The sequence below is a fragment of the Xenopus laevis genome, chromosome 5L, assembly GCF_017654675.1.
Source record: "Xenopus laevis strain J_2021 chromosome 5L, Xenopus_laevis_v10.1, whole genome shotgun sequence".
NCBI lineage: Eukaryota > Metazoa > Chordata > Amphibia > Anura > Pipidae > Xenopus > Xenopus laevis.
Genome location: NC_054379.1, coordinates 131,699,530 through 131,726,893, shown reverse-complemented (window position 1 = coordinate 131,726,893; position 27,364 = coordinate 131,699,530). Strand labels below are relative to the sequence as shown.

Here is a 27,364-nt window from a genome sequence, read left to right as displayed (position 1 = left end):
AGTAAATTTGCCCCTAAAACTTAATTTTAGATGAACTACCCCTTTAGCAAAATGACACTTTATTAGTACTATTATGTCTTTAAAATCTGTGAACATTCTCTAGTTCTGTAATTTATTATTCTGCATATTGAATGAAATCATTGCACATGACAATTGTTGATAGCCATGCTGTGGGTTCAACCATTATTACCAGCTGTCTAGTAGAATCTCCTTTGCAGCATTCTCACCTTCTAGAACTTTAGGATTGTTAGCAGATGGGGACTGATATAAAATATATCAGTCCTCAAAGAGTGGACTGATAAGCATTGACTGACATAAGCATTTATACAATTTATTCTGCTTCCTTCTGCCCCAGTGTTAATAAGTCACTGCACTAAACTTCAGTGATCATGGTTTCTTCCAAGGTCAACAAACCAGTTGTGAAATGGTTGTAAAAAACAATTAAAAATCTTTACTGCAGGACTGAACTCTTATAATACACCCAGCCAAATTCTAGGCAATGTTGCCAGAAAGAGCATTTTCCTCCAAAACTAGAAAAGTGGTGTCTCAGAAAATTAAACTCTGCTAATGCATCTTGTAATCCTGGCACATCTGAGATGGGCAGAAGACATTTTAATATATGCAAATTATTTACATCTGAATATATTACCCTTTGAATGACTTTGAATGGGGAAAAATGTATTTAATGGAAATGTATTCTGGAAACCCTCACTCTATTGCAATAATTATTTATCCCTCTTATCTATATTCCATTCTTGATTTTTTTTTATCAAACAAAAGGTTGGATAAGCAGACAACATAAACTTTTTGAAATCATTTTCCTATATTGTGTGTAAGGATCACATCCCCTTTTGACACCAGTTCTCCCGAGAGGACCAAGGTGATCAAAGAACAGCATGTCATAGCCCCAGGAACTGTTTTCTAGAATGGGCAACATAATTGAGTACAATTCATTAACCAATATCTCTACTTTATGAAAAACTAGCATAACAGAATAACTCAGCAGGACGGGGGTATGTGTATTTTGATATAATGTGTGTATGCATATATTTTTAGAGCTGTCCCCACTAGAGATTTAGCATTTTTGTTATCTCAATACATAAAATAACCCAGATATTAAACCAATTGCATTGGCTGTCTATCCAATTTCTTTTCTGGTGTATTTTAAACAAATCAGTTCTATGAAAACTGAAATTCAGCTTTTGGTCAAGCTCCAGCCCTTTATATATGATCAGCATTACCGAATTAGAGTAAATGATATTCTGCTACGTAACACAGTTACGTATATATACACACACACATTTTTACAATTGTAATTTAGCTCATTAAAGCTGAATGTGTTTCAATAAATGTAAAACCATTGTCTCTGGAAGAGTGTGCAGTGCATAGCAAACTGTTAACTGCTTTCCTTTTATACATTTGAGCTGCTTATAGGATTCAGGTACAAGAACAGTCGCTTCAGCTTTTAAAAGACATTGATTAAGTCCATCAGTTTAGCTTCATAACTTGCCAGATAAGCCCCTTTTGGTAAGATGCACACTCAACAAGAGCAGACAGGATCATATATTAGCAAACACAAGTGATTTGGGGATATTTTGGGATAACTGTAGTGTTTGTGGGTATCAGATCATGGCTCCTGGAACCATCCTGCCTTATAACTAATGATTAACTTCTCTAGTTTACAAAAGTAATGATGCACTCTGCCAATCTATACATATAGCTATTGCTTGCCAGCATTTAAGAAAACGGTCTTCTTACACAATGATAATCCTGTCACTTAAACAGAGTCTTTTAACTAACTTGCCTCTGAAATAAATAAGATTTGTGTTTACAAAAGGAAGAAGAAAATATTAGTATGTAAGTGTTAGGTGATCCCATGTCAGGTGTCCTCTCCTTGCTGCATTGTGTTGCTTTGCCTTTGCATTTGTTTCCATATCTTCTTCATCACTTTCATCAGAGTCACCACTTGTACTCTCATCCTCTTCCTCATCATCATCCTCTTCTTCAATTTCATCGTCTTCCTCTACTTCACTCTCACCTTCATCCGTCCCGTGCGTTTCATATTTCTATATAATAGGAGATATACAAAGTTATGGTATACACAAGAACATTGACTGTTAGTCAGAGCCATACATGTTGAGATTGGGGTAAGATTTTTGATGCAAGGTCATCCATATTGGCAGGAAACAGAAGTTAATAAAATGTAAGCGAATACACATTAAGCTCACACTTCCTAGTCCACAACCTATGTTCTTTATTGTGACATTCCGTGAAGTTGAGGCTTGTTGCACTAATGAGTAGTGGAGGCCCTGGTATTATTCTGGCCTGTATTAGCACAGTTTGAGGGCATGCTGCATATGTGTATCTGTTCTGTAAGATACAATATATGAAACTACTGTTTAGAATAGTAAATCTAGAGGTTTCACACTGTACTCTATGGGGGTTATTTATTAAAATCTGGATTTATCTCACTATTTTCTGAAAAATACTCCGATCAAACCTGCACGTGTAATTTCCCATTATTTATCAATACATTTTCCCGAAAGATTCCAATTCGGGAAAAAAATCTCGAAAAAATTGTGAACATTGTCAGAAAATTTGAATTGTACCAATTTTTCAGATTTTTTCATGAAAACCACTAAATCTTCAGGTTTTTGCACGAAACCCAGCACAGATCAGGATCTTTCGGGACTTCTCCCCTTGACTTATATACAACCTCGGTAGGTCTGAGATGCCGGATTTTCAGATTCTGACTTTTTCTATCCTTGGAGTATGATAAATCACAAAAAATTTGAAGGTTTTTTTTCACTAAAAATTCGGATTTTATAGTAAAACCTCGAATTTTGGCACATTAATAAATAGCCCCCTACATGTTGATCTAAGCCTTTTCAATTGGATATAACACATTCATAAATTTTACTAGATCAAAAGAGAAATTCAGCTATATATTAATTCCAAATTAATGAATTCCAAATGCTAAATATTATGTTTAAAAGACAGAAGTATCAAAATTGATAAGAGTCTCGAGGTTAAACTCAGACAGACTCTTATTTAACCATATCCCTTGATAAAAGCATAGTGAAACTATCTCCGATCTGTTTTACTGGTTCATTGTACATTCATCTTTATAAATTTAATAGAAGCTGATAAATCATTCATGTGCTTTTGTCTATATTGTTATAATTTGCATTTCTCAGTTTTGTCACAAATTGAGTGTGAAAATTCATTCATTCTGGTCAGAAAAACACTATGGGTATCTCTGTTTCATAATTTCAGACTCTCTGAACAGGGGACAATATTGTCCATTTACAGTAGTCAATGAGCCATGCAGCCTATAAACTGGCAAACAAGGTCAGGCTTTCACAGAGGGGACGTAATTATGAAAAATACTTCTACTACTGTTACCTTGTGTTTTAGACAGACTAAATTTTCCTTGAAATATTAATGTAACGTATTTTGTGTAAAGAATTCTCAAATACTGTCTCAACCACAAACAATCAAATTAAAGGCAATGTATTTCTGAAGTTAGTTTTTAGGAGCTGACTAGGAAAGAGTAGATTTCCTTCTTTAAATAACATTTACATATCTATTTATTTAGATAAATCTAATGTGTCCTTGCTGCATCTTAATATACAGTATTTTGGTGGGTATAGCAGACCACCTCCCCACAGTTACTATGCTAATGTAGGCCACGTAGGCTTTCCCCATAACCCATATTTTAACAAAGGGATTTTTAATATGTCAATGGTATATAAATAAAAATAAATAAAAATACAGTAGGGGGCAAATTTACTTATGGTTGAATATCGAGGGTTAATTAATCCTTGATATTCGACTGTCGAAGTTAAATCCTTTGACTTCAAATATCGAAGTCGAAGGATTTAGCACTATTCATTCGATCAAACGATTAAATTCTTCGAATCGTTCGTTTCGAAGGATTTTAATCCATCGATCGAACGATTTTTGTTCGACCAAAAAAAGATTGCTAAGCCTATGGGGACCTTCCCCGTAGGCTAACATTGACTTCGGTAATTTTTAGGTGGCGAACTAGGGGGTCGAAGTTTTTCTTAAAGAGACAGTACTTCAACTATCGAATGGTCGAATAGTCTAACGATTTTTAGTTCGAATCGTTCAATTCGAAGTCGAAGTCGTAGTCGAAGGTTGAAGTAGCCCGTTCGATGGTCGAAGTATCCAAAAAAAACATTCGAAATTCGAAGTTTTTTTTCTTCTATTCCTTCACTCAAACTAAGTAAATGGGCCCCTAGGTATCATAGGCAAAGCAGGGTACCTTTATCTCCTCTTATCAATCTTTTATTTTAATGCTATCTGCTCTTCTTTCTCCTATTCTCATTGTTTTTACTCTGCACCAGATTCATTTTCTTTCTAGTCATGATCTTCTGAACCCTACTGTTCACTGTTAAAAGTTTTATTTTACTCATTCTTCTTCTTCACAGTGTTATTGAGCACAAAGTGTGTTGTCCCCAGGAAATCTGGTCCTGGGGATGGAAAACCAATGCTTTTCATAGGAAAGTTAGTATACCGTTGCTCTTAAAATTTAGATAATCAACGTTGTAGATTTTCTTTGTACAACACATTGGTGTATGGAATTATCGTCTATATGCTCTCCCTGATATCCCCACTTTTTACATGCATGGGTTAAGCAATCACAAGTTACACCCATATAGATAGTTAAGCCAAATGTAAAAAAAATGTAAGCTTTTAAAAGAATTGTTCAGTGTAAAAATAAAAACTGGGTAAATAGATAGGCTGTGCGAAATAAAAAATATTTATAATATAGTAGTTATCCAAAACTGTAATGTATAAAGGCTGGAGTGACTGAATGTCTAACATAATAGCCAGAACACTACTTCCAGCTTTTCAGCTCTCTTGGTTTACACTGACTGGTTACCCTGGTTACCAGGCAGTAACCAATCAGAGACTTGAAGGGGGGCCACTTGGTTCATATCTGTTGCTTTGAAATCTGAGCTGAATGCTGAGGATCAATTACAAACTCACTGAACAGATATGTCCCATGTGGCCCCCTCCAAGTCGCTGACTAACTCAGAGTTAGAGAGCTGAAAAGCAGGAAGTAGTGTTCTGTTCTGTTATGTTAGACACCCAGTCACTCCAGCCTGTATACATTACATTTTTGGCTAACTAACTATATTAGAAACATTTTTTATTTTGCACAGCCTATCTATTTACACAGTTTTTATTTTCACACTGAACTGTTCCTTTAAGAACAAGCAATTTAATGCGTATAGCTTATAAAATACTGTGGATTGTCCATTTCTATTTTTAACAAAGTGTGCATTTTTATTAAAGGAAAATACATGCAGCCTGAGAGATGTCTAGTATTCAATGCCCATCATGTCCATTTATTTGTACTTTGTCGCTTTATAACTGACAATCATTTGAATTTAAGTTGGTGATTACAATAAACACTTCTAGAAGTTAAAGGACGATTTTCTTCAGACTATTAAAATGTCCTTTCCCTCTGTATCTGCTTTGAAATACTATATTGCTATTTATCATCACAATGTATTGTGTACTAAATGGAACATCATTTGTGCTTCTCAATAAATGATTGCACATTAAATGAAAGTACACTTGTGTAATAAAATGTTCTTAGGAAAAAAATATTTAAAAAGAAAAATGACAGCATTGTGCTGAGCATCCACTTACATCAGATGAAAATTCATCCTTGGAATGGGCTAAAATGAATGCATGGTTACCAATAATGTAGGGAAATTTATGGAAAAAGTATACTTAAAGGGGCTCAACTAGACAATGTTGCACAACCAAAGAAATTGTAATAGCAGCTTTCCGATATAGATTCACACATTTTCTGTTTTTTTGCGATACCCTTTAGTTTTTAAGCTTTTACGAGTAGGTCTCTCTAATCTTATTTTTTTTTACTCTGTAACCCCTTGTTTGTGAAATTATTTTAAGACCCCTAAAATAAAGTGCTGCATAACTTGCTGGCACTTTATACATTCATGATGATGACGATTCCCTGCCTTGTTGGTCGTGACATGTTTCTTCAAAACAATATTGCAGTACAATATGGAGCCAGTTATCCAGAATGCTCAAGATCTGGGGTTTTCCAGATAATGGGTCTTAATTAGGTCCTCCATGACTTAAGCCTACTGAAAAACACATTTTAAAACATTAAATAAATAGTGATGGGCGAATTTGCGCCGTTTCGCTTCGCACAAAATTCGCAAAACACTGACAATTTGCAAAACGGCGCCGGCGAATTTTTTTAGGCGAATTTTCGCGGGCGTTTTGCGAATTTATTCGCTGGCGGCGAATCGCGCATATACGCCGCAAATTCCCATCTGGCGAATAAATTCGCCCATCACTATAAATAAACCTAATAGACTGTTTTAGCCTCAATTAAGGATTAATTATATGTTTGGATCTAGGACAAGGTACTGTTTTATTATTCCATAGAAAAAAGAAAATCATTTTTAAAATTTGGATTATTCTGATAAAATGGAGTTTATGGGAGATGGCCTTCCCATAATTTGGAACTCTCTTGATAACAGGTTTCTGGATAATGGATTCTATACCTGTAGCCAGCTCTCCTTCCATAATGCCTTCGCTAATCAGTGGGCTATCCAAAATGATACAAATAACCCCAATATCTGTGCAATAAGATATTTATATAATACTGTTGTCCTGTGTACCACATTAGTACTAGGAACAATAAACATGAAAACTTGCTATGTATAATAGTACAGAATGTAACACTGTCCATAAAGTTTATATGGTATATTATCAGGGATACTGTTATGTTTAGGTTTCTCTGACATTTTTAACCAACGTTCCACCTTCCAAGCCAACATAAGCGATTTTGTTTTCTAAAGAATTCAGTTCTATGGTACATATCTGGATTGAAGACAAGATGGACATATTGCCCAGGTATAGAAACTACTATTGATAATGCTTGGGGCATGGGGTTTTCTGGATAAGGGGTCTATCTGTTGGATCACTGTACCTAACGTCTGCTAAAATTTTTAAATATTAAATAAACCCAATAGGGTTTTTTCCTACCAATATGGATCTGTGCAGCTTAGTTATGTTCAAGTACAAGGTACTGTTTTATTATAATAGATAATACGAGAGGCCTTCCTGTAATTCTAAGCTTTCTGGATAATGGGTTTCTGGATAAAGCATCCCATGCCTGTACCCCAAATTTTCCTTGAAGAGCTCATTGCACTATTAACTGAGATCATAGATTCATCTTCTATGTAGCACAAGATTATTGTAAATAAGGATGCTACCCCCAATGATTTTGACTGCAATAATTTGTTTTTCTGCCTTTTCTGGAGAGGAGAATCTAGTTATTTATCAAACTAACAAACATAGTTGGTCAGCTTGGCAATTCTCCTGTGACACTGGACAGCTTCCAGTTGATCTCAAGGCTCAACTTCTGAATGTATTATTAAGCTGTAGCAACCTAACCCAACAACACAATGCACCATTCCCCAAACCTTTATTGTCTGTTGAAAAATCAATCCAAATAGTATGTGTAAATAGAGTATAAAATCATTTTAGCAACACTCATCTAAAGTTTTCAGGTGTAAATAAAACAATTAGGGCTACCTAACATTTGGCATCCCCCAGCCATTTTAACTTTCCTTTTTCTTTCTTTTTAACTTTGATATGGAATGGGTAGGAGGCATAAAATGTCTTAATTTGGTTTGGTACTCACCTCCATTGGGTTTACTGTGATAGTCAGAGCCGAGTCATCCCAATTTAATTCATTATCTTTTGCAGCCTCTTTTTCTTGGAAGTCATGCTGGTGCACCATCCGCAATCTGAAGATCCCCAAAACTACAATAATAACCAGTATACTGACACAGGCCACTAACACAATGGCGGTAGCACCTGGAGAAACTGAAAATACACGAAGGTCAATAAACACTTTTTAGGAAAAAGATCAAATAAATTTGATAGACTCTACAGTAATCAATATCTGTGGTCCACAGGGGTAAAACTTTCAATTATTTGCACCCAATCATAAATGGCAGGAGTATTACTTTATCCACTGGGATTGACATACAATTATACGCTCTGTTGGAAAAAATAACTTAGCAGTTCTTTGACATAAAACCAGGAAATAGCTTTATTTCAATTCCACATGGATACTTTGGCGGTTATTTCAATTCCACATGGATACTTTGGCGGTTTTGCTGAAGTTTATATAAATTCCCTGTATAAATGTGCTGCACTCATTTTATACAGTATTATTCCACCCCAACTATGTGTTGTACAATGAAAAATGTTAGCCAGCAAAATTATTCTTTTTTAAAACTGCCAGCTAATGATGAGCCAAATTTTTTTTTAAACAGGCATGGATTTTCTGGTGTTTGGTATTTGCAATTTTTACTCAACTTCACCTGTGCTTCTCAGCAATTTAGCAGATAGCGCACAAAGAAATCAGATTGTTTAATTGAATTGTTCTTCTCACAGTTTCCACACATCTCAGCATGTACAAAAATGAAATGGGACCAGAAAGACACCTGACTAGCCAATTTGCTAATACAAAAATAAGCTTTTAGTTCCTTGCGAAGCTCCCATTTTCTTTTGATCTCCCTCTATACATAGATCTGTACTGAAGGCATACTTTTTCTAGGATATGTATAATAATTATTGTTATTCCCTATTAATTTACACAAATTATTTGAGGATTAAATATGCATTTTTACATACCACGTGTTTCGTGCCTGGACAAGTCAGTGCTTGGATTTTGCAGTGATGGCATAAACTCTGGCTGTATCATCATGTGATTTACGTGCTCCATAAAATTTGAATTGTGCAGTATATTGACCTAGATTGGAATATAATGCATTAGTTTATATCTCCTGGGGGGACATGGCTAAATCACTAGAATTAAGACTATTTGAACAGTGTATAAAAATTAGGGAGTGTTGGGAGAATTCACAGTGATTCCAAACTCTTGGGCAAAGGACATTTATACACATAAATGGAATTCTAATCCCAGGTTCTGAGCATGGCCCAGGGGCCTAGAATGTGGTGACTATATTATCATCTTCTGAGATCATGCAGGTTTGACTCATATAAGGGGGCCACCAATGGACCTGCCTGACTGGCCAAAAATCACCAAACAAGCTAACAAAAACATATTTGCTCTGAGGTGATTTCCACCTTTGTTCTTAAAACCTACAAGTAATCATATTGGATGTTATTAATCTCGCTTTCAATGTCAAAAGTTGTTAGGGCTACAACTTCATTTAATTTTTTGGTTCCACTGTGCTTGGCTCATATGTCAAAATACCTGGATGTTAAGGAAACTCTTGCAAATATCCTTTAGGATTATAAATATGCATTCCTGTTTGCAGTAACCAATGAATACAATATACACTTAACATACCATACAGCTTAAGATGTTTATTGTACATTAATATTTGGAAGTTAACTGCATGGATTTCAGTCCAAATATACTGTGTATATATATATATATATATATATATATATATATATATATATCTGTGTGTGTGTGTATGTATATATATATATATATATATATAAATGTCGAACGAAAAAAAGATGCACACCAGGATTTGTTTACAAAAGTCTTGATAAAGGTCTTAGGAGCAGACCGAAACGTTGGCCGAATTTTTTAATGTAATTTAATAAACATGGATTTTTAAACTTTTGTACACAAATCCTGGTGTGCATCTTTTTTTCGTTCGACATTTGGATAATTTTGCCCTTGAAGATAGCACCCAGGTATCGACTCAGAATCATGCATTACGGTGTGCGTTAAGAACTTCTGGACTATATATATATATATATATATACACATACTATATATATATATATATATATATATATATATATATATATATATATATATATATATATATATATATATATATATATATATATATATATATATATATATATACACGTCAGGGTTTTGGGGCTAAAATCTGCCCCGTGTGCATACATGCACATGTAATTAATAATGTTAAGATGTATGGGCAGAACTGGTTAGTGACATACATTAGTGGAGGCTCTGATGAAGGAAGGGTGCCCCCCAAAAGGTGAATTTACCCCCAAAGTTATTCTGTATCTTGAAATAAATGTTTGTCATCACTATTATTTATCTGAATTTTGGGAAAACTTAAATTATTGTTACAGGGCTTGCTTGAGCAGTTATGAGACCTGCTTTCCAGGATGCTCGAGACCTGGGGTTTTCCAATAATGGATCTTTCTTTAATTTGGATCTTCATACCTTAAGGCTGCTAGAATATCGTGTAAACATTAAATAAACCCAATAGGCTGGTTTTGCTTCCAATAAAGATTAATTATATATGAGTTTGGATCAATTACAATGTACTGTTTTATAATTACAGAGAAAAAGAAAATTATTTTTAGAAACTTAAATTTGGATAAAATGGGGTCTATGGTAGATGGGTTTCTGCATAATGGATCCCATACCTGTATATATTTAAGTCTTTTCAGTTATTTCTCATTTCAGTTCTTCAAATATAAATTGTTTCGATTTTGATCATGCCGATTGCTCTAACTATATACACATCCAAGGCCTGTACAACATGAGGCATCATAGTACTAATGTACGCGGAAGCTATTCAGGGCATATCAATGATTTAGAAATTAAAGTTAACATTAATCACAGAAATCAACAGCAATAGATACCATACCTCGAGGTTAAGCTCATTACTTGTGTAACGCCCATTTAATTCAGAGCACTTGACTTTAAATTTCCGGCCAAAGATTGATGCAGAGTCCCAGTGCCGGTAGCGTATTTGTTGAAGAACATCCTCATAGCTTTTCATTGTACCCACACCTAAAACAAGAGAGACTATACATATAATTTCTTTCACATGTCACATGGACTCTGCAAAGAATATATTCTGGGGACTAGTTCACATATAACTAATGAAACTTGTTGAAAATAGTACTTATGTATTTATGTGTCTCATACCATCCATATAATAGCAATTGTGAAGTAACCCCTAAGAATATAGTCTCAACTATTTGTTTCAAGGACTGCTGGTGGTCAATCAACTGAAAGACCTGTTTTGTATATGCGAACTCAGTGTGGGTAGCCCTTCCTCTATCCTACTGCAAGGGCCCATGTGAGAAAGAGAGTCTTATGTAACGCATGCTCTACTGACAACTGAAGGGAGTTGTGACCCAGCAAGTCTGTGTTGGGTAAGAACTAGCAAGGACCTCTGTATGCTGGAGGGGCCATGATCCTAAATAGCATTAGCTACAGTTAATCCGTAAAATGTAAAAAAAAAAAATCCTACCATAGATTGAGTACCCTTTAGTAGAATTTGTGGCCTCCAGATGTTTGCCTTGGAGAACAGTGCGATCCAGCTCTAAGCACTCCCTTTTGACATCCAGCTCCTCCCCACTGACAAGAATATCACAGAAGTCCAAGTGATGTAGAGTTTCTTCCACCACTACTGGGGCAGTAGCTGGGAATAAAGGAACCTAACATTATTTGTTGCCATTTTATAATTTAATTAATAGTGACTTGGTTGTAATGTAACTTTGCCTGATTCCATTCCACTATTGAATTAATTAACATTCGGTAAGACAAAAAATGAGAAACAAGCCAGATGACAAACAGATAAACACAAAACACTAGAATATTCTCAATTATCCTTCTACTAGAATATGTCCGAACGGGCTCAGATATGTACTTGTTTTACTTAAAGAACATAAACTTCACTTCTTGCATCTGTTATTCTGGTTTATTTCATCTTTACTACATGCCCGAATATGAAACCTTTTAGCTATTTAACGCTAAATATATCAGCGTTCTTTAATCTGAACATAAAGTGTAATGGTCTTCAGCCAAGCCGATAACCCTATGGCGTTAAATAAATGGAGTATGCACAGCACTGAAAGCCAAAAGTCATTGCATGCAATTGATGGCAGACTACTACATGAATATTGCACTGACCTTTCTATCATCATTTTAAGGGGAATAATAATAGCTTAGCTCTGCAGGGCAGTAATGATATGTGAAAATGAAATAGAAATTAATTTGATATAATAAGGAAAACCACTCATTTCAGATAACCAGTTTTGGTTAGACAAATGAAATAGTTTCACATATTTCAAATGAGTAAAACATTAATAAGAAACTTCAGCAATACAGAATGAAAGCCTCAATCATATTTTGGGCCTGCTCATCCCCATCAAAAAAAAAAAAATACATTCAGCATTAATAATATAATACTTTCTTTTTGCTGGTCCTTTAACCTGCAAACAATTTTATTTAAGCCATAGACATAATGGCAAGATATAGAAAGTCTAGTAAATATCGAAAGTCTTAGCAAAACCAACAGAGCAGAATGCATGGATTCATCACATTTCAGTACATACAACTTTAGTTATATACTGGATGCTATTACCAAGTAAGGACATTTAATGCAAGCTGAAGTCAATATAATTTGCAATAATAGGGTGAAATAATGTTTTCCTTGTGCTGCTAGTCATAAGGTTGTATAATATAGTTGAGATCTAAATTTGTGTGCAACTTTAAAATTGTACTTTGATTTTCTGTGGTCTACAAGATTTATAGAGGCTTATCCTGCCCTTTAAACAATCAATAAAATGATTTACATGAAAACGAGGGAAACAAATGGTAGAACATGAATGTGCAATTAAGAAGGGATACTATTGCTGTATATTTAGATTGGTAGTTAACCTGTGAAACTCCAATATTAAAGGAGTCAATTACAGCTGCAAGTGCAGTTAAAGTTGCCAAATTGTACTGTTTTGTTCTATGTTTGGATTGGTACATAGCTGTGAAATTACAACATAACAGGGGGCATTTACAAGTGCAGATGCAGTTTCCATATTTCCCAGTTCTGTTGCACCAATAAAATTGCTTGCATCAAAAGGTGCTCCTTGCACTTCTGTATATTTGTGCTCAGTGCTGCTCTGGTTCTGAATTGAGCACAATGCACCTATTGATGCTGGGAAACACTGGATCTACCTCTACTTCCAAAGGTGGCAGTAGTGCCAAGCTTCCCAGATCAACCCACGTCAATACGACGACACAGACACAGCAGACTTGTGCCTAAGGAACCAGACAAACACTTAGGGGCCGATTCACTAAGCTCGAGTGAAGGATTCGAATGAAAAAAAATCGAATTTTCGAAGTATTTTTTGGGTACTTCGACCATCGAATTGGTTAAATTCGTTCGAATACGAACGAAATCGAACGAATCGAACGAAAAATAGTTCGACTATTCGACCATTCGATAGTCGAAGTACTTTCCCTTTAAAAAAAACTTCGACCCCCTACTTCGGCAGATAAAACCTACCGAAGTCAATGTTAGCCTATGGGGAAGGTCCCCATAGGTTTGCTAACCTTTTTTTGATCGAAGGATTTTCCTTCGATCGTTGGATTAAAATCCTTCGAATCGTTCGATTCGAAGGATTTAATCGTTCGATCGAACAAAAAAAATCCTTTGATCGATCGAACGAAGTTTAGCGCTAAATCCTTCGACTTCGATATTCGAAGTCGAAGGATTTCAATTCGAGGGTCGAATTTCGAAGTATTTTTAACTTCGAAATTCGACCCTTAATGAATCTGCCCCTTAATTTTAACAGCAAGAGCCAAAGTGATAGCAACCTGATTGAAGGAATTTTCAGAGCAATTCACGTCAAAGTGCAAGCACAATTGGATGCATTGTGTCAGGAACAATTTCTCCTGGTGACCAAAGTGGAATTATGGGGAAAAAGATGTACTGTAGGCAAAACACAAGGCAAATACACCGAAAACTGCACTTTGCACACTGCACTTGCAGGTGGTTATAATAATATTATTATAATATTTGCCAAAAAAAGTTATTTCATTTTTTTAATGAACTCACATCGCCTTTATTATGAATGACTACTTAGTTAAGTCTTAACATTTGTGGTTCTAGATTATAACAGCGGTTCCATATGGTTAGATCCCAATAACAATTGTAAAGAAGGCACTTACATTTTCCAACATTCTTACTCAGTCTCTTCTCCATTTTTGTAACTGTGCTGGTTATTCGAATATCTGGCAATAAAATGACACCGTTTGCATTTTCGAACTCGGATGCTGGCCGTGCAAAGTGATCCATTCCAGTGACTGTTATCTTAGGTTCATTTGTTTGGACAACCGTAATATATGCTTCGATATCAGGTATTGTGATGCAAATATCTTCTCCAAAGCATCTAGAACCAATAATACATATTCAACATGAAACACTACTGCTGGTATACTATGACATTACCTTCTTAACTTTATTAATCTATCGCCCCAATGGTTTTATCTTTAATCTTAGAGATTTACTGAGTAGCTCCAAAATCCCAAATCTCCTAGCAGAGACCGCCATTAGTGTTTCTCTGATTTGCTGCTCAGCAAGTCCTACCCCCTCAGAAGCTATGTTCCAATATATTGCACTAATGAGATCTAAAGAAATTGAAACAGGCTATTTCTGTGCTATTAAACTAGCGGATCTAGATGCATAGTTGGCCACAGGGATGTTAAGGAGTTATTTGCATTTCTCCACCCATAATTCCTTATGTTAGTTTTAAAAGCTTTCATTTTTAGCATGAAAGCTTTTAAAACTACAGGGACTGAAACGTCGGTGATACATATGTTATAATACAAACTGTTTCATTTCTAAAGACCCTTGGTGCTGTTTTTTTCTTGATTGGAATATATATAGTGAATAAAGTACCCCCTCTTGTAAAATATAAGGATATTATAAGTTACCGAGGAGTTTCATGACCATATAAAAACACGAGGCCGAAGGCCGAGTGTTTTTATACAGGTCATGGAACTCCGAGGTAACTTATAATATCCTCATATTTTACAGCTGGGGGTACTTTATTAATTATAATACACAAATTTTAGTGAGTCATGTGACAGAAATTACATCACTACTCACCGTTTATAACTGATGACATCACTACTCACCGTTTATAAGGATATAATTTACAAGATATTCATGGCTTTTGTGTATTATATATATATATAATATATATATATATATATATATATATATATATATATATATATATATATATATATATATCATAATAACTTATTATATGTCTGTGATATCAACCATAAAATCATGACTTTCAACTTATAGTCATTTGCAGTGTAAAGTCTGTGACATCAACCATTACACTGTGAGGACTGAAGATTTTAAATCGAGACCTTTGGAATAGAAATGAGAGAGATTGCTATGATTCTGCTTGAAACCCTATGGGTTTATTTACTAAACTCTGAATGCAAAAATGCATATTTTTTTTATAAAATCGGACTTTTAAAAAATCATGAATTTTTCGGAATTTATTAAACCCCGAGGATGAAAAAGTCCAGATCAGAAAATCAGACCTGTCGAGGTTGCTTATAAGTCAATGGGAGAAGTTTTTGATGTGCGCTGGATTTTGTGCAATACCGCAAAGTTTTCTAAGTTATCTTGAAAAATGTGATTTTTTCCCACAAAGCAAATTCTCCAGAAAATGTAATAATAAATAAGCGTAAAAAACCCGAGTGGATTTGATTGGAGTTTGTAGCACAAAATGTTGAGATAAAATCGGACTTTGATAAATAACCCCCTATGTGTCTTGTAAGTAGATAATTGAACTGTGTCGTGCCTGTTGGAGGAGTCTGGTGTTCTTTTAGACTGCAATTGACTACAAGTTGAATTTTTAAAAATTCGAGCGTAAAAACTTCAAACAATTTTAATACAGGTATGGGACCTGTTATCCAGAATGCTCGGGACCTGGGGTTTTCTGGATGACGGATCTTTTTATAATTTGGGTCTTCATGCCTTATGTCTACTAGAAATTCATTTAAACATTAAATAACCCAATAGGCTGGTTTTGCTTCCAATAAGGATTAATTATATCTTAGTTGGGATCAAGTACAAGATACTGTTTTATTATTACAGAGAAAAAGGAAATAATTTTTAAAAATTCGGATTTGGATGAAATAGAGTCTATGGGAGACAGCCATTCCGTAATTCAGAGCTTTCTGTATATCAGGTTTCCGGATAAGTGATCCTATACCTGTACAAAACTTTGCCCATTAAAAGTTGTTGATGTACCATAGAACTCAATAGACGCTACGCTGATCCCATTGGACCACTTTTAATCAATTCCGACTTTTAAAGGTTTACACAAACATTTTTTTGCCCTGCAAAACTCAATTGTTTTGAGGTTTTAGATATATTCTTATTTTTTTGGATCATTCAGCGCTTTTTTCCATTTGTACTTTTGGTACACCTTTTGGTACAGACCATTATGCCACAATTTCTTAAAATAGATATACTGGGATATCACTTTCTTTTTAATTTGTTCTAAATAGTAGAATTCTAACACCACAAAAACACTTTAGGCAACATAATACTAATCAAATATACATTTTCAAAATCAATACATGCATACTGCTTTTTTTCTGAGTAAGAAACAGTTACTCTTATTTCTGAGAGTTATTGATCAGTAAAGCTTAGCGAACATTAGTTGGCGCACTGATTACCCAGTTTAACACTAAGGACAAAACGGATTAAATATTGAACTGGGGAATCCAAAAGGACCAGATGCAATCGGAAACTGTAAAGTATAAATCATATAAAACATTAAGGATGTTATTTATCAAAGGTCGAATTTTAGAGGTACAGTATGTAAGGTTTTTTATACCTCAAATGAACTCACAACTCGAATTTTTTCTAATTTATGAAAAAACTTGAATGTAAAAAAGCGTAGTCGGAGTGAAAAACTCGAAAACTCGAATTGATCGAAAAATTCCAATTGCTCGAATTAATCAACTTTTCAAGCAAAACCCACCAAAAAACCTCAAACATCATGAAGGCTACAAACATCTTTAAATGGTTCAAGGGAACTCTGCCATTGACTCATGATCTCAACAGGTTTTACATGGAGTATTTTCAGATTTAAGCTATTTCCAGCTTCGGGGTATAATAAATCTCGAAAATGTTAGTTTTTTCTTTTTTCAAAAAGAAATACAAGTTTTTTTTAAACCCGAAATTGACTTAAAGATACCCTCGAAAACTCGATTTTTGTGGGTAAATATCAATCGACCTTAAAAAATAAAATAACCCCCTTATTTTAGATATGAGCTTCCCCTATAAAAAGTAACATGATTGGCTGTAGCTAATCACAAAAATAGAACTTTTATGATTAATTTACTAACTTTTGCCTAAACTGTACTTAATAACTAAGATGCATGAACCCATATTGGTGGCAAAACAATCCTGTTGGGTTTGTTTAACATTTAAATGATTTATTAGCAGATGTATGGTATAGTGATCCAAATAACAAAAAGATCCCTTATCTGAATGGACAATAGTTCCCAGCCCTGGATTTCTAAAACATGCGCTTCGAGGCCAGCTGCCTCTTGTTCCCCCTTTCCCTGACGTGCAATTTTTCCGCTCTGCTGCTCCCAGCTCTTCTTGTCTGAATGAGGAGCATTCAGGGGCGCTCCACCAATGAGGCGAGTTGAGACACTCGCCTCAGGCGGCAGCGCCCCCCTGGTTGCCAGGGGAGGCAAAAATGCCGCTCCTGGTAACTAAGAGCAGAATTTCCGGTTTTCTAGCGCAGAGAGCGATATTGCGCTCTCTGCACGAATCATCGCGGACCGCCCCTGCCCTCTCCGGCGCTATAAAGGTTAGAGCCGGGAGGAGGGAAGGGGGCGGCGAAAGAAGGCCGCCTCAGGCGGCATTATAGCAAGAATCGCCCCTGGGAGCATTGATGCGGCTGGGTGGCATGTCGCCCCTAAAAAATGGGCCTCGCCACAAATCTGGGCCTGATAGTTCCTAAACTTCTATTATACATATTTTTTACATTTTTTTCATATTTTTTTATAACTTACTGGACTTTGGATGACACCTTCAGTTTTCTTTTACCAGCAGTGGGGAACTGCTGAGAGTTGATGTATGAGACCTTGCGGAGAGCCTGATTTATACTTTCAATGTCTTCACCTTCCATTACAAGAGCGGATTGAGAAGGGTTGAAGTGATACTACAAGAAATATACAGATGAGGTTGAAATCTACAATCCCAGCAAAATACACCTCTTAAAGTGTGACAAAATTACTAGTGCTTATCTGTGCATGTATCCGTTGTCTGGAAATTGGCTATCCAGAAAACGCAGAATTACAGGGAGGCCATCTCGAATAGACTTCATTGTAATTAAATAATTCACATTTTTAAAAATGGTTTCCTTTTTTCTGTAATATATTAACACAGCTTTGTATTCAATATAATTAATACTTACTAGAGCAAAACAATCGTATTGAGTTTAATTCATGTCTGTCAAGTATGGTGATCGAAATAACAGAGAAACCCCTTATCTGGAAAACTCCAGGTCCCAAGCGTTCTGTACTCTGATATATGATATATCAGTGTGTATTTGCATATTATCTTATAAAAGCATATGCAGGATTGAATGGCAGCAACATAATGAGAGGAAATCTTTTTCAAAAAGTGTGTATAGATAGATGGATGATAGATAAATAATAGATAGATGATAGATAGATAGATAGATAGATAGATAGATAGATACAGTAGATGATAGAAAGATACACATTGACATATTCAGTTAAAATGTGGTAGCTTCTATCTCATTGTGTTAGTAACACAGTGATAAACATGCAGAACATTCCTTCTAAAACCAATAAACCTGTCCGCCTTCTGCTTTCTATATTTTATTGGATGCATTTTTATTAATTTTATTGAACCCAGAGCCAAATTAAAGGCATAATAGGTCTTGAACCACAGACTTTAATGTGGCTTCATTATTGGGATGGTTATAAAAAAATCATAATAAATATAAATATTAGAGTTGCAGAGATATCAGTCCATATCTCCATGTGAAATAATTATGAAGTTCTGGTTTGCCAATTTATTACTGAGATTCACTGGATGTTACACAGTGGAAAATGGTCTGGATCATTATCTCATATTGTATGTGGCTGGAAGACGGCTGTGACATATGTATCATAGTTATAAAGGGGCAGTGCACTATATTCAGTAACTTTCTCCATCATTTGTATTTATTCACTTCATATGTCTTCACGTGTATTTACTCCCTGTCACAACATTTCTTACACAGACACAATAAAAAAGCAAAGATAAAACTGTCACTCTCTGCTTGGGAAAGTCTGTTGTTTTCTCTGTAGAAGATACTGGAGACAAAGCCAAATAAATGAGATACAAATGCAATATACAGTATTTATAGATAGTATTACGTGCCATCTTTGTGCATGACTTGTCTCTTGCTTGATCACATACATGCCTCACTTTGTCTCTTTTTACACCTGTTTAGTCATTTTCCAGTTCAATTTTATTCGCATTCATGCCACATCTGCTCCAGTTACTAAATGCATGAAATTGGTGGATAGATAGAATAATTAGATTCTAATCACACACACTTCTTCTTCTCTTTGGAAGTCTGCCACTTGAAATGTCTCTCTTTTTGCCTGTGTCTTGCCCGTTTTAGTAATACATTTGTAGAATCATTTTACAGTGTACACTTTGGAGTTACTATACAAATAAATATATCCATATATTCATGAAATTACACATAGAAAGTAGGGCAGTCCTACAACATACCTGTATTTATCAGTGTTATGAAATTAGGATTAAACTTTAATCATTAAGTTCTTCTAGAAGAATAATGTCATCATGCCCTATGATGTCCCATGTACTGCTAGAGTAACATTGCATAATATGAGGGTATACAAGGATACTAATATTTTGCACAATACAACTGATATTCTACACATAGAGGAAACACATATCTCATAAAGCTTTGGTTAGTTCTACCAGATCAGGGGTATAAACTGTGTCCACCTAAATTCTACTGTACCTAATATGTAGATAATGTTGTTGTTAGAGCTCACATGCTCCAGAAGGCCCAGGTTTTAATTTTCTATATTTAAGAAAGGAAAGCCCTGGGGCCCAAAGTGCTGGGGCTGCATGCCAAGGGAATTTAATGACTAGCAGCCAGATTAGACTGGTTTATGTTTAAAGATTCTCAAAATCAGATGCAGTGATGACTGAGTGAGAAGCAATGAGTTAAGGAAGGGGAAAGCTGGGCTGGGGGTGGAGAAAGAGAGGGATGTGATGTCAAGGGAAGAAGCAGTTCACTTCCTTATCTTCTGAGCAGGTAGAAACATCCCAACTGCCCCCTTTTTTGTATATTTGGAAAACAATTCAGGTGTTTTTCTTCTTTATGTCCTCATATTATTTATTAATAACTGAATGTGGATCTTTTCCTGGTACACTGTTATATTGTGGTTTCTGTACCTTTATACAGTGAGAATCAGCATTTTATTCATTCATGTTAAATGAATGTCAAATACTTGATCCAGGGAATGTTTCCAATCACCATTGGGGTCAGGAAGGAATTTTTTCCTCCTGAAGCATAGTTGGCACTGGCTTCAGGCTGGGTTTTTTTGCCTTCCTCTGGAACAAAACAGTGGATACATATGATAATGTATTTTAAGTTTTATTTCTCACAGCAGAGGTAGGAACATGCCAGAATACTGCACAGGTAAATTAAAAAGGGAGAAATGAGGTTCTGTCCTGTGACTGCACTGTGGGTTGATTGATACAGAATCTACTACTAGTCTGATTGGATTTCCTATCATAGAGACACTGCGTATTCAGGACCAATAGCAGGGCGGCTCTAACTTCTCTCATGGTGGGAGATGCAGCTCCTGTTGGCAGCCATCCTCTCTGTAGTTAGAGGCAGCCTAATACTCAGTGGTGGATATAATGACAGTGCTGATCTCAAGTCTTCACTGAGGAATGGGAGAGCATAGTAGTGATCTCTTATGGAATTCTGCCTTTAGAATATTGTCTTGGGTTATGCTGGCAAGGCCCCATTTATTTAATAAAATGTGAATAAATGCTGTGACCATTTTACCCCATTTCTGGTTCCTGGTGTTTCAGTAAGATATATAACAATGTTGTTCAGTGGGATGGCTAAGGGTGAAGGGTCAATTGAGGAGTCCCCTTGTCATGATTCCTCCATTGGTTTGCTCCTAGGATCTTACCTTTACACCTTGCCCCAGATTCTCTAGGGATTTGATATCCAGTCCTTCTTTGCAGGCCTGTAAGCAGGAAATCATTTTATGGCTTTCAATTTTGCCAGGACGCAGCATAAGACCAGCAATGCTTCCATGAAAGTACTGAGTAAATTTGGGCTTTGTGACTTCCCCACCTGTCATGAGAAATAGATTATTATTAGAAACATAGGTGCAGTCATAGACTAAGAGCAATTAACCTGGCATTGCTGCAGGGGGTGTATGTAATTTATTTTCCTACCGATAAAATAATTTTTCTGACACAAACGGCCATTTTATGCCATCCATTTGCAATGTAATAATATTTAGTCAATAATAATACATTGTGAAATGCAAATTTTTTTTAACTTATTTATAAAGAATATACTGATATATAGCACTGAATTGTGTAGAAATTATGCTTCGGGTAAACATAACCTGAAATTGTAAAAAACATCAGTAAAATGAGAATAGAGAATTAAGTAAAAATGGATTTATCAGTATATTGTTTCTTTCAACTATTGCTTTAAAGTGTATCAGTAGGTGAGTTCAAGAGCAACAACTGGATCACAAGTCATAGCAGTTGCTACAATCCGCAAAATTAAATTCTGGTCAATAAATTGTCATGCAAAAAATTAAAACACCTGCCTCCATAAAAGGAAAACTAATCCCTAAAGATGAATATGGCTAAAAATTACATATTTTATATAATGAACCTATTGCCCCAGCCTAAAGTTTCAGCTTCTCAACAGCAGCAATGATCCAGGATTTCAAACTTGTCATAGGGGGTCACCATCTTGGATAGTGTCTACGACACTCACATGCTTAGTAGGTTCTGAGCTGCTGTTGAGAAGCTAAACTTAAGGGTTACTGAAAATTATCAAGCAGAAAATGAGGTTTGTCTGTAATATAAACTGATGCTACAAGGCAGATTATTAAATTCTGATGCTAATTGCACTGATTTCTGTGCTGCCATGTAGTAATTATCTCTATTAATTACTAATCACCCTTCCATTGACATTTAGGGACTAAGTTCGAGTGAAGGATTCGAAGGTAAAAAACTTCGAATTTCGAAGGTTTTTTTGGGCTACTTCGACCATCGAATGGGCTACTTCGACCTTCGAATCGAAGGATTCGAACTAAAAATCGTTCGACTATTCGACCATTCGATAGTCGAAGTACTGTCTCTTTAAAAAAAACTTCGACCCCCTAGTTCACCATCTAAAAGCTACCGAAGTCAATGTTAGCCTATGGGGAAGGTCCCCATAGGCTTGGCTAACTTTTTTTGATCGAAGGATATTCCTTCGATCGTTGGATTAAAATCCTTCGATCCGTTCGATTCGAAGGATTTTATCGTTCGATCGAAGGAATTATCCTTCGATCGAACTATCTGCGCTAAATCCTTCGACTTCGATATTCGAAGTATTTTAATTCCTAGTCGAATATCGAGGGTTAATTAACCCTCGATATTCGACCCTTAGTGAATCGGCCCCTTATATTCTATGGGGGTTATTTATCAAGGTCCGAATTTATCTCAATATCGGCTGCTACAGACTCAGATCTAATCCGCTCGGGTTTTTAACGCTTATTTATTATTAAATTTTCCCGAAAATTTGCTTTGCGGGAAAAGCTCAGATTTTCACGATTGTTTCATGAATTATCCCCAAAAACCAATGAGACTGTTCCCATTGACTCTTATGCAACCTCAACAGGTTTGAGATGCAGTGTTTTTATATTCTGACTTTTTAACCCTCAGGGTTTAATAAATTCTGAAAAATTCGTGATTTTTTTTAAAAGTCTGATTTATTAAAAAAAAAATCACAGATTTTTCGGATTTCGGGGAATATCGGGTATTCAGAGCTTAGTAAATAACCCCCTATGTGTACTGTATATTGTGAGTTGGTCCCAAAGCTCAGTAAGTGACAGCAGCACAGAGCATGTGCAGTGAATCAGCAGAAAAGAAAATGGGGAGCTACTGGGGCATCTTTGAAGACACAGATTGTTAATGCTAAAAGGCTGTGGTTGCCTTGGGCTGGTACAGAAGCCCAAAACCTAATGCACAACATTTCAAGCATCTACTTCTTTAGTTAAGCTTTACTTCTCCTTTAAAGGGAAAATTTTCCCGTGATTTGCAAATCACAGTAAAATCTTGGTTGGTCCCCCCCTCCCACTGAGTTATTTTCTCTAAGCATATTTTTTTCCTGCTATTGTATTTTTTCTATTTGCTGTTACCCTTAGTGGGTTTTCTATTTGCTGTTACCCTTAGTGGTGATAACAACACATTTCTCTTACAAATTTCCTACAGAAATTGTATTTCCGGCAGTTCATAGGTCAATTAATCAAAACCATGTGACAGGATAGCAGGATATTGTTTACTGTTAATTAAGTTGACTGTTTTTTGCTAATTATTTTCTTTGGTAACCTTCCCTGCACTCTCTACACTATCTGTCTCCATTATCTAAAAGTTTAAAGGACTCTTTAATAACAATGGATAAAATGGATTCTCTTTCTTGCTTCCCGCACACTTTCTGTCATTAAGTTGCAAATCATCTCAATTTTAATTGGGTTCTGCTTCCTCAAAATGAATGCAATGTCATTGTATCCCAAGCCATGAGAATAACTCTTTAGAATGATTTGTAGAACCTTATACAGGTTACTGTTAATGTGTAAGCTTTTCAAGGGCTACCTTCTAAGTTTTTTTTCATCAAGTATCACTTAAATCTTCTTGTTTTTAAGATACTGCCAAAGTTGTTTTTCAAGCAACAAAGATTCGAACATGCTTGATACATATACCCGCGCCATCTTTATTGAGGTTTCCTAAGGTTATTTACTATAATTTTGAAAGTCACTTTCAGCCGTGGAGCAGAGCTGTGATTATTTAAATGCTCATCAACAAGTACAAACAACATGTTGTGTCTGCTTATCTTGTATTGGCCGTTATGAATAACGTACACTGTATAATAAAGCCATGTTGAAGTCTTTTTATCTACAAGACAGAATGTGCTAATTACAGAAAGATGGATCTCCGCAATCTTTTACTGACTATTTATTTAAACCATAAAGAGACTGTTAAAGTCAATGCAGTGCTGCCCACTGAGGAATTCAAACAAACTGAAACCAATATATTAAGAGCAGGAGCACTTTACAAACTTGCAAACAGATTCATGTTAAAATATATAGTCAGTGAGTTTGCAAAAAGTTTATGTTTAAGCCATAATTTCCAGGCAAAACCGGGGGTTAATCTTGCCCTGGTGTCAGTGTATTTAAGATAAAAGCAGCATTGTTTATGTTAATATGTTCTTGCTGTCTAACTGTTCCATATTCATGATTGATATACTATCTAGCCTTAGTGCAACTTTAACATTGTCCCTAGGATATTCTCTGGAGCATGCATTCAATACAAAATCAATTCTAAATGTAAACCTTTTCTCAGTGCCAGACTTTACATATTTTACATACAACTAACCAGGTTACTACCTCAATTTGAAAAATGAAGCCTCATAAAATTAAAAATAAGAATTATAAACTCCATTTGGTTAGAAACTGATTTTAATGATCAAACATTGGAAAGTTCTGTGGAAAAAGCTGGTACTATGTAAAAATAAAACATGTTCACTTAGGAGCACATTTATTAAAGGCTGGGGAAAAAATATCAATCCTTTCTTTTAACATTTTCTCCCCAGGGGAAAAAAATAGGAAATGTTCCCGTATTTGTCATTGTTCTCACAAAATAACCCTTACCACTTGTGATAAATATGTCAGATCTTTAAAACATTTTTTCTAGAAAAAAAAAAAAGTCCTAAAAAATTTCAGAATGATGGGACAAATCTGAAAAAAAATAGTCAACAGTGGAAGAATTTCAAAAATTTGGACCTATGGAAAATCTTCCTGTAGTCTGCATTTTCTGAAAAGTTTTGTTTGTTATTAATCTTTTTTGCACATTAATATCATGTAGTAATACCAAAGCAATAGAATAAAAGAAACAATATGCATCTACAAGATGACACATTTCATCAGATTTTATATTTTAACATGCTGCTCTGGTGGCTGTACACTCTATATGACAAAGACACTACTATTTCCAATTTTGGATAGAATCAGTGTTGGATTGGCCCACTGGGATTCCAGGAAAACTGCCGGTGGGCCCAGGTGTCAGTGGCCCTCTTGCTTCTAACCATTTGTCATATATCATGGTCATTCCGTATTTCTTTTTGGGAAAAAGGAGGTTTAATAATGGAAATATAGAGTATAGTAAGTAGATATAAAAGGAGAATAAAGAGGTTAAGTGAGTAGAGGAGGAATAATAGTTTGGAAAGTGGGCCCAAGGTCTAAGGTTTTCTGGCGGGCCCCTGGCATCCCAGTTCAACACTGGATAGAATTATTCAGTCGAACAGTCTGTACAGTGGGTTTCTCTGCACATGCCTTCCCAACTCTCACATATAGGGGCCCATTTACTTAGCTCTAGTGAAGGAATAGAGGAAAAAAACGTTGAATGTTTTTTTTTGGCTACTTCGACCATCGAATGGGCTACTTTGATCTTCGACTACGACTTCGAATCGAATGATTCGAACTAAAAATCGTTCGACTATTCGACCATTCGATAGTCGAAGTACTGTCTCTATAAGAAAAAACTTGACCCCCTAGTTCGCCACCTAAAAGCTACCGAGGTCAATGTTAACCTATGGGGAAGGTCCCCATAGGCTTCCTAAGCATTTGTAGGTCGAAGAAAAATCATTCGATCTATGTATTAAAATCCTTCGAATCGAACGATTCGAAGGATGTAATCGAATGAATAGCGCTAAATCCTTCAACTTCGATATTCGAAGTCGAAGGATTTAACTTCGACAGTCGAATATCGAGGGTTAATTAACCCTCGATATTTGACCCTAAGTAGATCTGCCCCATAATCTTCACCAAACTCTGTTCCATAGCAGCCTCAAAAATATCTGCCAGGAGTAAGTCAGAAACAGCTTAAAGCCCTGTAATGGTACAATTCATTAAGGTACTTAAGGTACTTGCAGCCAACACATTCCTCCTAATCTTTCTGTACAAAACTGCACCTACTGATGCTGGTGAACCAGAAGATACATCAACCCTAGATCTGGCTTCACGAGGAAACTTCAGACGACTTCGGAAAACGGGGCGCAGCAAGTGCCATGCCACAAAAGTTTTTTCATTATAGCAGGCAGAAGACAGGGGGAAGCCATTCTGGGAGATTAGTCACCCCAAAGAAGAGGCGATTAGTCACTGGGTGACTAAATCTCCATGAATCTCCAGGTATGACCTTACCCTTACACCATGGTTGTCTGTATAATTGCTCTATTCTCCTGGATCTGTGTTAATAAATCAGTTCAATTATTGTTCAAAGAACTACTGATGCCTAATTATCATGCACTGCATACAGTTACAGTTGTACTACACTGTGCCTCCACACTGTTGTGAGGTTGCTTCACCCACTGAGGAATATACAGTAGGTCTCATCCTGAGCTATTATTGGAGTAAAGCTACAAGTTATAGTAATGGGGCTGCTCAATTTACTATAGCCTTACAATAGCTTTATTATAGGTGAAGAGTTTAGGAAGTTTTGTGTCTGTATTCATCTGAAAAAGTTAATCACAGATGAGATTAGCTTGCATATTTTCTCAATTAAATTTTCAAGTGAATTTTCTAAAGTACATTAAAGATGTACCAATGCCTTTGAAATGGCCCACAACACACAAAAATTAGGACAGCCACAGTGAATACTGTATTTCTGGAATGGGGAAATTACAAGTGATTTGCATAATTTCAGAACAGTACTTCCTACGTGGATCAAAGAGATATCTTCAAAACCACATAATCAGCATATTACAGTAAGTATTATATAAACTACATAAAAAACTAGAGCATCTTTGGAAAATTATAACTGAATTATATTTTGCGATAAAATGACTGTGTCTGAATTGTATTATTGCAAATAATATTTTTGTGCTTTAAAGCCTGTTCTAAAATAAAATAGAAAACTACACAGAAGAAGCTAATGAAAGAAGTGGTCAGTGACTGTCTCTTATAGCTTAGACTGTAAGTGAGAATGAATTGCAGCACATGTTAAATAGAAAACAGCTCTAAAATAATAATAAAAATATTTCTTATGCTCCTCCCATAGTATATGTCAAGGACCCAGTTACTAACAATCAAATTTAGTTTTCTTTCCACAAATCTCTAGGACTGTTTTAAATCAATTCGGACTTTTAGAGGTTTTCGAGGTATTTGTATTTTTAG

At 35.6% G+C, this 27,364-nt stretch overlaps 1 protein-coding gene across 1 annotated transcript in view; it reads right to left on the bottom strand.

Moving 5' to 3' along the window:
• Positions 1-428: 428 nt before the first annotated feature.
• clstn2.L (calsyntenin 2 L homeolog) overlaps positions 429-27,364 on the bottom strand; it is a 441,104-nt gene continuing 414,168 nt past the window's right edge. The window contains exons 10-17 of the mRNA XM_041563401.1: positions 21,095-21,261; positions 17,906-18,054; positions 14,012-14,232; positions 11,313-11,483; positions 10,701-10,846; positions 8,722-8,839; positions 7,721-7,905; positions 429-2,066 (exon numbers count right to left, since the gene is read on the bottom strand). Of these exons, the coding sequence (XP_041419335.1) occupies positions 1,851-2,066; positions 7,721-7,905; positions 8,722-8,839; positions 10,701-10,846; positions 11,313-11,483; positions 14,012-14,232; positions 17,906-18,054; positions 21,095-21,261 (1,373 nt within the window). The 3' untranslated portion in view covers positions 429-1,850. The remainder of the gene's footprint in view (positions 2,067-7,720; positions 7,906-8,721; positions 8,840-10,700; positions 10,847-11,312; positions 11,484-14,011; positions 14,233-17,905; positions 18,055-21,094; positions 21,262-27,364) is intronic.